This window comes from Gopherus flavomarginatus, chromosome 2 (assembly GCF_025201925.1).
Source record: "Gopherus flavomarginatus isolate rGopFla2 chromosome 2, rGopFla2.mat.asm, whole genome shotgun sequence".
Classification (NCBI taxonomy): Eukaryota; Metazoa; Chordata; order Testudines; family Testudinidae; genus Gopherus; species Gopherus flavomarginatus.
The window spans coordinates 83103021-83118094 of NC_066618.1; the positions used below are offsets into that span (position 1 = coordinate 83103021).

Below are 15074 nucleotides of genomic sequence, written 5' to 3' on the forward strand. Positions count from 1 at the left end.
AGACAGACCCTTGCAGAGTCAGGGGAGTTCTGCAGAGGGCAGGGGTCCACTCACATGCATCTAGTTGCAGAATCAGGCCGTTAGATTGTAATCATTCTCAGGCAGGGCCTGTCTTTTAATTACATGTGTGCATAGTGCCTTGAGCAGTGGGGCTTGATCTCTGAACGAGGTCTTTAGGTGTCACTGCAAAACAAATACATTATTATCATGATTATGATGATGATGATGCATTATGTGCTAAGTGTCACTAGAATTCATCCTGCAACAAAGGAAATCCCCACAAGGACAGGCAGAATGTTAAGGACTGTTTTTATTTGTCTTCATGTTTGGGTTTTTGGTCCAATAGTCACATCCAAATAAATACAACATTGGGTCAGAATCATGCCCTAGGTTCCTCCTGGAAACAGTCCACACCATCCGTCACCTCTGTTCTGCCAGTGACCTGGAACTAGCCAGTGCAGCTGTAGGGGGAGGGGAAGCTGGTTGGCTATGAGAGATGCTGATTCAGCATCTTTCCTAGGCGCTCTCTGCAGACAATGCTGTGTGCAAACCAGGCTAGATTTTAAAGCTGCCTTACTCCAGCAGAGCACCCTAGGGATGGGGAAGGTGGTGATACTGCCACAGCCTACCCTGAGTGTGAATCCGCCCCTCCCCCGGTGTAACTGCCCTGCTTAGTGCTGGACATGCAAGTTGTGCCCAGAGAGGCGAATCTAGCCTGTTGCCTCTTGCAGCAGTACAGAGCAAGAATTGTGGCTACTTGTTTTTGTCTGCCCCTCTTTATTTTCTCTGCCTGCCTACCTGCCTTCTATTTGTTTTCCACTCTCCCTCATAGTCACATTGATCCTGCCTCTGCAGGTCCTTCCTTGAAATGATGTGTAATGATTGTCAGTGTCATTTCATAATACTGAGAGTCCTCCTTTCTCTCTGTGCCTGTTGGTTCAGGTCACATTCAGCACCTAATACTAATGGTGCTTGGTAATGATTTCCAGAATTATTTCAAAGGGTAAACCACCTGTTGTGCCATAACAGCCTGATGCAAACAGGATTCAACTCCCTAGTTGTAATTAGGAATGAGGACCACTCTCTCGGTGTCATATTCTGCTCTCTTTATGAATCTGGAATAACTCCATTGAAATCTGAAGTGAGAAATCATCATAAGCTTAATGTTCTATCTGCTCCTAGCCAGCTCAGGTTTTGTTCATTTGTATTTTCTTTCTGTTTATTTGTTTTTCTTTGTTTTCTTTTCTAACTTTTAAAATTTTTGATATGTGACAGTTTGTAGAGTGTGTCTACAGTGAAGGCTGGGCTGGGGTTCAGCACTATATCCGAGTCAACTGGGTACACATCTTGTGTTAATTTTGATTTTCCCTTTAGCGTACGGTAGATATCATATATATGGAATAAGTAAAGTACTGCAGTGATAGGATCAGGTAGGGTTAGGTGATGTAGTGGTTAAAAATGTTCTGTCACCATCTCACATTGGTAGCATCTGAGAAACTACACCACTGCAAAAAATTGCTTATGAATTTTCATAGCATAATCAAAGGCATGTAGGCATTTTTTCCCAATATTACCTTCAGCAAATGTCTGTTTGTAATTCAATTAAAAAGGAGAGCAGACGACTTCATTGCTGACAAAACTGTAGTCACGCTTTTGAAAGACCTGATTTTGTTCTTGGTATGAATCAGGAATTAAATCAATGTAAAGCTGGGATAAGTGGGAACAGAGTAAGGCCCTGTATCTTCAGATGTTGTTTTGTTTGAGAAAACATTATAAGCTATTAATAATAAGATAAACTGTTGATTGTTATGTTTAGAGAGTGTGTAGCCAAGTAAAAGTTAGGGATTATATTTTTTTAAGCATTCCAAGCATATGTTATAATTTAACAATTTGTTGTGCGTCTTTATTCATGGTTTTATTTTTCTACTTTAAACATTTTCTTTTTGTACAGAAAAGTTGTTGGTAGGGCTGAAGAGGTAAATAACAAACATCCTGTAAAAGCGGCTGAGAAACTGACTGTGAAACATAGAAACCTGTTTGTTTGTTAACACCTTCTTGACACTGGCATTTGTGGTTAAGACAGCGATCATTGTAAAGCCATGTCTTCCCTACCATTATAACTTTTTTTAACCAATTCATGACAGTTTTTCCTCACCTGATTACAACAACCATGACTGACTTGTGCCCGCACAGCTGCTTTATTCAAAACACAACCATATATCAGCATCCTCCACGTTCCCTAGCTTAGTTTGTATTGCTGTTTTCTCACTGCAGTTTGGGAAAATCTGAGCAGCTGTCTCATAGGGAACAGAACGCCTTAGGTACATGCACAAAGTAGAGCATTGGTAGCATGGTAGGGAAGTGCATTCTGGGTTGCACAGAGAATTAGGAGGAAGGACCGGATGTTTATATGGATCGCAAGACTGTCTGGAGTTACAACAGTTAATGCTAAAAGAGTACTGGAAGGGTTTAAAACCTCATGCTTCAGGGTGTATATTAGGAGACCTTCATAGGGACAGATTATCCCACATCTGCCTACTGTAGGGTTTATTGGGCCATCCTCTGGAACCCCGCCGCTGTTGGAGACAGGATACTCAACTAAATGGATCATGAGTCTGATCCAGTCTGTGGAGTCCAATATTTTTATGTAGGAAGTGAGACCAGCCAAACTGGCTACACCAGCACTGTTATGGGGTGATATGTACTGTTGTGTGTGACAGAATCAGGGGTTTTATGCTCGGAGTTTTTTTGTTAAAGAGACTTGATATTTGTTTGAAGACAGGTTAATTTTATGCTGTGACCACAGAAATCTCACTCTGCCTTTGAAGGCAGACAGAGACTTGGAGGGATCAAAGAAAGGGAAAACAGACAAAAACAAAAAAAGAATCACATGAAACTACAATGGGAAGATTGAGCATTTAAACAAACTACATTTTTAATATAAAAAGTCAAGTTAAAAGTCATAACAAACTGCAACTTTTCTCTTAGACTCTTTAAAACAAAGCTCTTAAATGTCTTTTCTGCTTACAAACATCCTTCCTGGGAGACTAACTTGTCCAGAGGGCTGATACACTAGTTTTCCTTTGCTGCAACCCTGAGTTCAAACCCAGCCTTAAATCACACATTAAAGAGTTTGATGATCTCATCCTTAAACCTTTATGTATGCCCATCATAAAACTACTACAGCGTTTCACCCAGTTACCAGTCTTTGCTCAGGAATAGTAGGAGTGCTACAATGTCAGGACTGAGATGCATTAAATGTGTTGGGAAGCTTACACGTAGCCTGCTTGTACTATATCAGTCTAATGTGGCTGTTACATAAGCCCTTTCATGACTATGAGTACTTTTTAAACTTAACAAAGCTGTGACCCTCTATGCGGCTTTTATAATGGATACATGCTTGTTGCTTCTACATTGGGTGAGGCGGTATAAGTTTTCGAGCCCTCCTCTTCAGTGGTTTGCCATTGCTTCACAACACCTTGACGCTTAACACATGTGATGTTCTTAATGATTTTCTGGAAGTTCTTCCTGAACTTCACCCCAATAAAGAAATACAGAACGGGGTTGAGACAGCCATGGAGATAAGCAATTGCTTCTGTTATGACCACTGCAGAGTCGAAATTATAGTCCAGGTTGAATTCCACATGTATATTGCATATGAGTATCAGTAAATTGTAGGGTAACTGAGTAAGAATGAACACCACTACTATGGAAAATATGATTTTTAAGGATTTATGCTTTTGGAAACTCCTGGCATGAAGTAAAGTTTTGATAATTATTGAGTAGCAGATAATCATGGTTATCATGGGGATAAAGAATCCAAGGGTCATTTGGAATACTTTAAAAGCCAATTCTATGAGATGTGAAGGGTATATTGCATGACAGACTGACTTATCGTAATTCAGTTGTGTACTGTATTTAAATTGTGGTATTGCAAATGCTAGTGAAACCACCCAAACTAAAATGCAGATGACTTTCCCCCAAACCATTCTTTTGGCTTGACACATGTGGGCTTTTGTGGCTTGGGCAATAGCAATAAACCTGTCAATAGTTATACAAGTGAGCGTTAACATTGAAGTGTACAGATTCAAAGTGTACAGGCCCCGTATAATTTTACACATTAAGGAGCCAAAAATCCACTCGTGCGCAGCAGAATATGCCCAGAATGGCAAGGTGGAAAGGAAAAGCAAGTCTGCTGTAGCCAAGCTCACTAAAAATACATCTGTCAGTGTCTTCAGTTTCTCACAGAAAATGTATATGATAAGGACCAAAGAATTTCCTATCAGCCCAAAGGCAAAAGCTAATGCATACATACAGGGCAGAAAGATTTTGCTGGCCTTGAGAAAATGTTCATTCTCACTGTAATCGTTGCAGGTGAGGTTAAGGTCTGCGTAATAACATTCTGAAAACTCCATGTAGTCTTCTTTTTAAAGGCTGTCTGTAATCACACACATCCAAAATTATTTTCTCAACAAGTAAAACAATTATTATAACATATCTAGAGGACAGGCAGAATGTTACTAAGCTATTTTCTAAAAGCAGCGAAAGAATTGTTGTGGTGAAAACCAACATCTATTTATTTGTGTGATAGAAATCACATTATCTTTGTGGTGTGGTATAATCTGAACACTGTTTGTTCCAGACAGAACAGCTGTTGAACCTGCATGTCCTGAAAGTATATGAATCATTTTTAGCACAGATTTACACTGACTGGGACTGAGACGTTTAATATTTCAAATGCCTCAAATTTCAGAGTAGTTTGGATCAGGACTCTGGTGTAGGCCCTTCTCTAAAATTAGGGTTTGAGTCCTATTGAGTTTGATCATGACATACCTTAGCACAAGAATGTCAACCCCTGTTAGAAAGTGTCACTCTGATCCCCCTTCCTCTCCAACACTGATTGTGACAATGGACTGTACCTTCTTGAATTCAGGGAAAGAAAACCCCTTTCATCTACCATTTGAGCTTTGATGGGGGACCTCTCTTCCTTATCCTGATTTTAATGTGTAGTTTTCAACCATATCCACTATTTTCACATAAATGGCCACTTGTCCATCAAATCCCAGCCACAACCATGCTGTAGGTATCACTGGAGCCCTGCAAATCCATGAATATTTACTTTATATCAATGGGTATCTGCATGCGCAGATGCGGATATCTGCAGATGATTTTTGTGGATGGTAGGTCAGATGTGGATACAATATTGTATCTGCGCAGGGCTTTGGTTATCACTTCTTCCAGAGCTGGTTAGATTGTGAGCTCTACAAGGCAGGCAGCCTGTCTTGCTATGTGTGTGGACATGGCATGCTGTGGCCACAACCAGGACACAAATAATAATAACAAATAACTCCCAACAGATTCCCAAATAAACTCTGCTGCAGTTTTTCATGGGATGATATTATTAATTTGCGAATATTCAGATGTTTGCAAATTCTGACAGTTTAAGAGGTTTTAACATGAATATTTTTTCACCCCAGAACTGCATTATTCATTATTTGCCATTTGTTTTTCCCCTGCTCAAAAGTTTTAGGCGTCCATTTAGAAAGCAGAAACAATAGCATCTAGTTTTGGTGACCCATCACACACCACAAACAGTAGAACTATTCACAAAGTGAGATCCTACTCCACATGACTAAGAATAGAATAATCTGGCCCCCACTGAGAGTAATATTCAGTGTGAATTTAGCTCTCTTCTCTGTTCATGAAACATTTGTGACTGATTTTCTGCAAACGTATTCATTATTCACACTAGAACGTTTTGGCCAAACAATTTGCAGCCTATGCTGTTTGTAAACAGTTCAGGTCAATTATTCCTGCCATGTGATTGGTCACTTGACACTGTTTCTTCTTCCTGAGTGGATGACTAAAACTTTTTCAAGTCAATTGTAAAACTATTGTCAGATGCCCTCTTGAAACTCAAATGGCAGATTTCAGTGAGAATACTCATGCAGCAAAGTATTTCTAAATATAAGTTAACATAAGATTAGCAGAATTCATCTTGGAATGATTTGATCTTCTGGATTGGTTCAGCAGCATCTATTATTTAAATAATAACACACAAAGCATATGATTAACTGGTGCTACCCATAAGCTTTGGATGTGTGTTGAGGCCAGAAAGCAAAGTCAAAAAGGCCTTCGGCCATCAGAGAAGTGTGGCAAATCCTTGTGTGACTTCTTGAAGAGTTATTGGCTTTTTATACAATGGTTTCTGTTATCCTTTCAAATCATGCATTTTTAAAATTTAATAATAACCCCCCTCATAAAATTTAATAAAAACCCCCCCTCATACATATCCAGATATATTGGGACAAGGGAGAGGGGGATGATAATCAGCAAAATAAAATCATAGCCAAGAAAACCATGACAAATATATATTGAAACAAACTGATAAGCCTTATTTTACGTACTGTTTCAGGCACAATTGGTATTCCCGTTGATGTTTCAATACCCTCTCAGGGAAGAAAGGTTTTTTTTTTTCCTGTGAGCTGAAGCAAAATAATAAATAGCAAATTCAGTGATATAATGTGACAACATAACATATTGTAGGTAGCCACATTAAAAATATTACAGTACCCTAATGTAGCTAAGGAAAGTGTCTCATTTGAAAGGTATTTTTCAACTGAACTGTCTCTGCTTTTGAAGGCTCAGAGCATCATTTTTAAGTTAAAGAATTTCTTTCTATACATGCCACAAGATTGAATGTTGATCCTCTTTATAGCCTAAAAATATTTAATGTCTAAAAACTCTTTTCTGCAACTAAGCTGTGTTTTTCTAATTTCTGATTACTTTGTGTTTTTTGGATAGGATAGTCAGGTGCTCAGCACTGGCCCAGTTCTGCTCCCATCTAAGTCAATGAGAGTTTTACTAGTGATTTCCGAGGAAGAAGAGTTGCACCAAATTTTGAAAAACACACACACACACACACACACACACACACACACACACACACACACACGTATGTGTTTCAAAATCTGGTCTTAATATAATAAAAATATGAATTAGGGCATAATTTCTCATATACCCTTGGCTCAAATTATTCTTGCTTCCCTCCATGTGCTGGACCCCATTGACATATGTAATCTGCACATGTAGGGAGAACAGAATATTGGAGAAAAGATTTTAAGAAGATCTGAGAATTGCATTTGGCCTTTGAAGGACCTAAGTTCATGCATTTCTTAGTTAGTTTTATTGAGGAATTTGAGTCATGATTCTGCATATAAATTGGATAATTAACATAATCAATCAGATAAGAAAGGATTAACTGAGGTCATCAATGGTGACCTTTACATAATTTTTTAAAAATTGGTGATTTTGACTTTTGTAATGTCGAAAGGAGATCCAAAAGTTTCCCTCCCCGCCCACCCCTTTTCTGGTTCTTGTTCTCTGAAAGAAAGAAAGAAAAAAGACTCTTTTCTTCTTATTTTTACCCAGAGAGAACCCAGAGTAACTCTGGCAACCACAAAAAAGAGCCTACATGCCTGAGAATACGCTGATCTGACAAAACCAAACATTCACCTTGGGACTGAGATCAAGCATGGAAAATTTCAGGCCCAAATCACTTTTTCCGAGGAACTTATGACCTACTGAAAAAGGGAGGTGAAAAAAAGAAACCCACTTCGTAATCTTAACTAATCTGTTTCCCACCTGCTGGTGATGTAATATTAAGTTATTAAAGGTGGATGTTTTAAAAATTAATACTTAATTATCATTACAGAAGAGAACAATTCCTGAAATATTTCAAAATATTTCCAACCTATCTGTTGAAAAAGTGATCGAAGTGTATATAAACCATGAAGACTAGCTGTTGTTGAAATGAAAAATACTGGGCCAGATCCTCGACTGGTATAAATTGGTGTAGCTCCTCTGAAGTCAGAAAAGCTATCGTGTTTAATACCAACTGAGGATCTGGCCCATTCAACCCACTAAAACTCAAATATTGGAACTGCTACCTTTCATCAGACCATCGATCCAGCTGTACCAATTTAAAAAAAAAAAAAAAGAATTGTGGTCCTGGCTGTAACCATCCCGGCAAGTGTAACCTCTATTCTTAGTGAAATAATGAAAGAAATATTAAGGGGGCAGTGAGGAGTTATTGAAAATCTTGAGGAGCACCATAGGTTTATAAATGAATGCGATTGTTTTTTGGGACAGATTTATAGAAGTACTGCATGAAGCAGATGTGATATATTTGGATTTTAAAAGTCTGGAAGCTTACTTAAAACTTGAATTCAAATTGGCTTGGATAGGAGCAAATGATGTGGACTGAAAGTGATTGAAATACTGTAAGCTTTACGTAGTGATGAATGGCAGTGTGGTCCTTGGGAGCAATGGAGGGATCTGGAACATATTAATGAAATGGAAAAGGGAGGCAAAAATGCAGGGCCAGATCATATCACTCTGTTCTGTGCATGGAACAGACCTTCTGTGCATGGATCTCACCTCTCCTATCAAGAAAACAGGGTAAGTCATCTCCATTACCTCCACTTCCCACCACCATCTGAAGATCCATGAATGGGGAAGTCTAATAGATCTTTTTGATCTCTAACTTCTATTTTTCTAGTCTGCTATCCTGCCTCAGCAAAAGAAGTGGGGTGGAGGGAACCATAATACACTTGGCCAGTTGCTCAGTTCCTCCCTAGCAGGGATCCAGGAACAATAACACCGTCCAGCTATTTAAATAGTTCTTACCCTGAAACAGAAAATGTTCAATGATTTTTCTGGTCAGGAATACTCTGAGCTCAGTTGACCCTTTGGCATATAGAGATGTAATTTTCACCCACTGATACCAGTGATGGATTAGCTGTATCCTTAAAGTATATACCCTCTGTGTTCTGACCCCCATCCCTGTGATTCTAGGGCAGGACAGCGTTAAACTGAGGGGTGAATCACTGCATCAGCATATTTTCTGGGTGCCTTGGCCACACAGTCTGGTTGGTCATTCTCATCCACTTCCTGGGATGTGCTGATCACTACAGGGTTCCCAGCAGAGTGAGACTAAATTGTGCCTCATTCAGCATGAAAAAAAAACCAACAATACAAACAAACAAAAAATCCACCACCTGTTTTGTGATAGGTTTAAATACATATTTCTAACAAACATGATTATTTGCCCCCATTATAAAGACCAAAATGACTCAACAGGCTATTTCTAGTACCCTGTTATTTCTGTGGCTTAAAAATCTCTCTCTCAAGCACAGTCTTTACTACCAGAGGCTTTTGAGATCTGAACTATTACTGTGGTCATTATGATCAGATGAAGGTGAAATTATTTTACATCATTCTTTTGTTTCTAAGCAAGTCCTAGCTGAAAAAGATAGATTGTTTAGAAAGATGTTATTAAAAACGCCTCCATCAAACTTCTGTATCCAAAACATTTGTTTGATTCAAAGTGTTATTTAAAAAAACAACATTAGAATATATTTAAAAGGGATAACAAGTTGAAATATTTTATACAGGTTTGAAAGAACCTACCTGTTCTGATAGAATTCCCATTTTAGAGGTAGGAGATGCCTCCAGAAGTAATAGACTCTTTCAAACCAGTGGGTTTTTAAGAGACCTAAGATGGCCTATATTTTGTTCTACCCTTCTTATATGTTCCTCTTCCAGTTTGAAGTAAGAGAAAATAGTCACTTACTGGAAGACGGTGTATGGTGGCGGAGAGTGTTGTCACCTACATTTCAAAGGAAGTCTGAAGACGGCAGTGACTCTACATATTTTTCGTTTTATCCGTCTGTGATGTTTCCTGTTGGTGTTCTGGGTTTTTTTGTGTTGTTTTTTTTTTACACCGAAAATAGCAGTTTATGATATTCTTGTTGAAATTACATCTTTATCTCCAAGTAGATCTTTCTCAGATAAACGATATGGCCTAAAGTTGACTATACAGTACATCTAAAAAGACATGGTGAAAATATCTGACTGTCCAGGTCACAAATGCAAGTTCCATGGAAGATCAGGGATTCTTGCATATTGAATTTTGTTTTAATCATTTGCAGGACAGTTTCTCCCATTTCTTCCAGTTACCAGTTTCCACCATCTGTATATAGTTCATGGCAGTTAATCATAAGTACTCAATATTCCAAATTTCATCTGTGTTGATTAGTTTTGATTGGACATGCAGATCACATAGGAGTGTTCTTGTTCTTCAGTTGGAACATTTAGATACCATGTTGATGTACACTACAACTGGTTAAAAAATGTTTTCCAATTTTTCATCAAAATTCAGCTGGGAAAGGAGAGGGGAAGACACAGAATTTTCAATTAAATATTCTGTGATAATTTCATCCCATTTTTGACCATTTCTAATGGGCACTATAGAAAATGCTACAATAATATTATGCAGGAGGTTGCTAATGACATCAAATGAGTCTTTGATCCTGAAACAGGCACAGACCTTGTTAGTCAATGAGTATGCCAAGCCCTCCTTCAGGCGCAGTGAAAGGAACCATTAAGCCTTGTTTATGTAATAAAGACAGCTGAAAACAATGGAAGAGCTGCCCAAGGCACGTGGCAGGACAGCCATAAGCCATGTGGGCTAAGGAGTTTCCCTAATTGTAAAGACAGGAACTAGAAATTTGAGTTTGCAATCTTTCTTGGAGAAGGCTGAGAGAATCAGATATGAGAAGGACTCTGAGAGGAAGCAGATCGGTGGAGCCTCTTGAGGCACATTCAGGGCCGGTATAACCACTAGGCGAACTAGGCAGCCGCCCAGGGCACCAAGATTTGGGGGCACCAAAAAGTGGTGCCCAAAAATTTTTTACACTATTGCGCAGTCTCCAGCTCTTGGGCCACACCAGCAGCCTCTTCACCTTGGAGTCTCCCCCACTTGCCCAGGGGCCACTCCTCCTCTCAGGCTCCCCGGCCACGGCCGCTCAAGAGAAGGAGATGCAAGGAGCCGGGCTCGGCTGGGGCCCACACCTGCCAGCCGAGAGCAGCAGGAACCGGGCGCCGCTCAGGGGAAGCCGGGTGGCCCAAGCCTAGGGCAGCAGCAGCCTCTGCAGCAGTGGGGGCAGGCGGGGAGCATAACCCGGCATGGAGCAGGAGAGGCCGTGCTGCTGCTGCTGCTGTTTCCCAGCCCTGCCGCACAGCGCAGGAGAAGGACAGCTGTAGGCGGGAAACAGCAGCAGCAATGCGGCCTCTCCTACCTATGGCGGACAACACTCCCTGCCTGCCCCTGCTGCTCCGGAGGCTGCTGCCATCCTGGGCTCGGGCCACCCGGCTGCCCCCAAGCGTCGCCTGGTTCCTGCTACTCTCGGCCAGCAGGTGTGGGGCCCCAGCTGAGCCTGGCCCCTTGCGTCTCCTTCACGGTGGCGCGCCCCGCTGGCGTTCTCCCGGGCGGCAGCAGCGGCCAGGGAGCTTGAGAGGAGGAGTGGCCCCTGGGAAAGCGGGGGAGACTTCGAGGTGAAGAGGCTGCTGGCGCAGCCTGAGCGCTGGAGACTGACAGGTATCTGCCCCATCCTGGCACCACCTGCCCCCCAGCCCAGTGAGTGTTACCTGCCCCACCAGCCTCAGTGCCCTGCCCCATAGTGTCAGCTACCCCAAGCTCACTGTGACACCAGCACCCCTTGGCAAAGGGCCCCCTGATCTTCACAAACAGCTGTCACCGCAGGGCTGACAAACTCACTGCACCCCACATGTCTCTTAGAGGGCATTTACCCACAAAGAGGAATGTGGAAGGGATCTACACAAGTCTGGTAACTTGTCAAAAGTGAGAACCTTTGTGAGATGTGTGCATGGGTAATATTGAAGGAATAATGTATTTACCTTAAAAGTCTGCTTTATAGACTTGGAGTAGAAATTAGTCGCCAGGGGATGATGGCCCTTTGGGGTAAGGGGGATTTGTCTCCCTGCCTAACCTGGCTGGTGATGCAATGCAAGGCTCAATTGTTTAACTTTGCACAATTGTAAAACAATTGAAACGTATTAAAGGTAAAAAAGAAACATTACAAAGCTCTTACCCGTTCTGACAGGCTGTTTATAATGCTAAGTTTACTAGTTGTCAGAGGTTGTCAGGGAATGGGGGCGGAGGGGGGCGCAAGGTGGAAGTTTTGCCTAGGGCTGAAAGTAGGTGATCCCAAAGAGATAAGCCACTCACTAAAGACCTCTAAGAAAAGTTTGTGAGTCCTCTAGCGAGCCCAGATCAAGCCAGAAACAATCTGTGGCTCCTTCAGTATCTTTGGTACTGATGGCACCAAAGCCGTCGAGAGTTGGTACCCAGCGCATGCATGTTAGCAAGCCAACAAAGCCAGTCAGCCGCCCAAACACCCAATGCTCACGGGCGAGGAGTTCCAGTACAATGGGAGCATGAGAAACATAGATTTTCCACTCCAGGGAAGGCTACATTGACTGCGTGATCGGCACCGGCACCAACCTCAGTGCTCCGGGCACCAGTGGACCCCTCGGCACTGATAGCTATCATCACTGATACTGGTACCACCTGCACCCACAGACTAGAGGTGCGCATCAGATCTCTCCGTCTCTGATGCTTCAGACTCGCCCCTTCTCGTTACCAGGGCTCCAGTACCAAGCTCACTGGGAGTAGTGGACACAATGGCATACCTATGCCATGCCCCGCCTCTCTCCTCTTCAGACTCAGTGAGCGAGAGGACTTGGGTTCTCACTGCTTGTTCCACCCTCCATACGGGTCACAATCTCACCATGGACACCAAGCATACCAGCCCGGCCCTCAACCTCCGTGGTTTGGGCAGCCATAGTTCCAGCTTCCAGCACGATACCCACAGTGGCTGTACTGGGACCTCTGGAAAACCCAGTGGCAACAAGCCTCACAGCCCCCTAGTGAGGTATATCAGCAGGCAAGGAGGCACCCTCCTTCACCAGCACCTTCAAAGGCATCAGGCCCTCCTGAGCTACTAGGGGAAGGAATGGAAACAAAAGCAGAAAAGGAATGTTTCTCTAGCTCATCTCCTACCGAGGGGGTGATGCTCCTCCCGCACTGCCCTTGCCATCCTTGGAGGATGACTTTAAATCATTCCAGGACCTAGCCCAAAGAGTGGCTGAAGCCCAGCAAGTGCAGCTGCATGAAGTAACTGAACCCCATTGTGAACTGATTGGTATTCTCCACTCTTCAACCTCTACCAAATTGGCCCTCCCAGTTAACGAGGCGTTCCTAGACCCTGCTAGGGTCATATGATAGACCCTTGCTTCTGTCCTGCCAACATGCAAATGGATGGACAAAAAGTACTATATGCCAGTAAAAGGCACAGAATTTTTGTTTTCCACTTGTCTCCACATTCCATCATTGTGGATACGGTTAATTCTAGGGATCACCAGTACCAACTTAAATCCACCCCCTATGACCAGGATGGGAAGTGCTTGGACCTATTTGGCAGGAAAGCCTATTCTTCAGCCACCCTTCAGTTCCAGGTAGCAAATTACCAGGCCTTGTTGGCCAAATGTGACTATCAGAACTATGCAAAGTTAAATTCCTTTATTGACCAACTCCCAGCTGCTTACAAGGACCAGTTCATGGCCAAAATTAATGAGGGCCAGCTGATGGCAAAAAAATCTCCAATACACACTAGACACAGCAGCACACTCGGTTTTCACAGCTGGGGTTGTAGGAGGGCCTCTTGGCTCCATTTGTCCAGCTTCCCTAAGGAGGTCCAAACTACAGTAGAGGACCTCCCCTTTGGAGGGAATGAAGTTGTTCGCTGAGAAGACAGACGTGCCTCTTCACACATTAAATGATTCTTGGGTGACTCTTCAGTCCCTGGGGATATACACACCGGCCTACAAGAGGAAATATAGCCCTCAGCCACAGTTCAAGCCCCAGTCATTACAGTACACATCTCAATACCCATTGCAGAGATAATACGAGCCGCAGAGAAAGAAATACAAATTTGCTAAGCGTAAACAATCGGGGCCACAACAGTCTTTCATCTCAACTCTCAACTTCGAAGTGACAGTTTTAATAGGTTGATTGAGGTGCCGGTAGAACACTCTTCTCATCACCACATTCTGGGAAAGCCCACTCCTCCTTTCAGAGACTGCCTTTCTCCATTCCACAGCACCTGGGAACAGATAACCTCCAACAAGTGGGTGCTGGAAATCATCCGGAGTTGATATGCCATTCACTTCTCGTCCCTTTCGCCTCCCAAACAAACTTCCCCATCCCTCTTCAGGAACCCTTCTTATGAAAATCTACTACGTTACACTGAGGAGATGGTTCACCTCTTAAGAGCTATAGAACCTGTGCCCATACATGTTCAGGGGCAAAGGTTTTTACTCTTGTTACTTCCTGATACCAAAGAAATGGGGAGACTGGAGATCCATACTGGATCTCAGAAAGCTCAACAGATATGTGAAGACACAGAAATTAAAGATGGTCACCCTATCAACAATCATCCCGACTTTAGAAGAAGAAGACTGATTCTCAGCCTTCAACCTGCAAGATGCTTTCACATCTCCATCATACCGAGGCACAGGTGTTACCTTAGATTCACACTGGGCCAGGACTACTACCAGTAAAGAATACTCCCTTTTGGCATCTCATTGGCCCCCAAGGTATTCGCTAAAGTCCTTTTGGTAGTGGTGGCCCACTTACGCTCTCAAGATACCATGATTTTTCCTTACCTGGACAATTGTCTTCTCAGGGAATGATCCTTCATGGAGGCCCAACGAGACACTCAAGCCACACATCACCTGTTTTTGAGTCTGAACCTACAGATCGACGAACAAAAATGGACCTCAACGCTGGTTCAAAGGCTAGAGTTCTTAGGAGCCAACCTCAACTCTATTCAGGCAAGGGCACTCCTGCCATATTACAGATTTTCAGTCTCTCATTGTTGATAGAGACTGTACAATCCAGCCCTCAAATCTTGGCCAGTTATCGCCTTCAACTTCTGGGGCACATGGCCATGGGCACTTCAGTCATTGCTTATGCCAGGTTACACATGAGATGCTTCCAAGCGTGATTTGGTTCAGTGTACAGACCAAACAGACAATAAAAAGAAGCTCTGAGTGGTAGAAAATGTGTGCGCTCACTTCCTCCTGCTGATCGAGGACACACATACGAAGGTCATGATGGACAATGTGGCCTGCATGTACTATGTAAACTG

At 42.5% G+C, this 15074-nt stretch overlaps 2 protein-coding genes across 7 annotated transcripts in view; one reads left to right on the plus strand and one right to left on the minus strand.

The window, feature by feature from the left end:
• FYCO1 (FYVE and coiled-coil domain autophagy adaptor 1) overlaps nucleotides 1-15074 on the plus strand; it is a 117240-nt gene that overhangs the window by 55255 nt on the left and 46911 nt on the right. The window lies entirely within an intron of this gene.
• CXCR6 (C-X-C motif chemokine receptor 6) lies at nucleotides 2928-10140 on the minus strand. The gene is made up of 3 exons (XM_050938065.1): nucleotides 9472-10140; nucleotides 6408-6485; nucleotides 2928-4438 (listed from the first exon to the last, which is right to left on the minus strand). The coding sequence occupies exon 3, from the start codon at nucleotides 4413-4415 to the stop codon at nucleotides 3384-3386; it is 1032 nt and encodes a 343-aa protein (XP_050794022.1). The 5' UTR covers nucleotides 4416-4438; nucleotides 6408-6485; nucleotides 9472-10140; the 3' UTR covers nucleotides 2928-3383.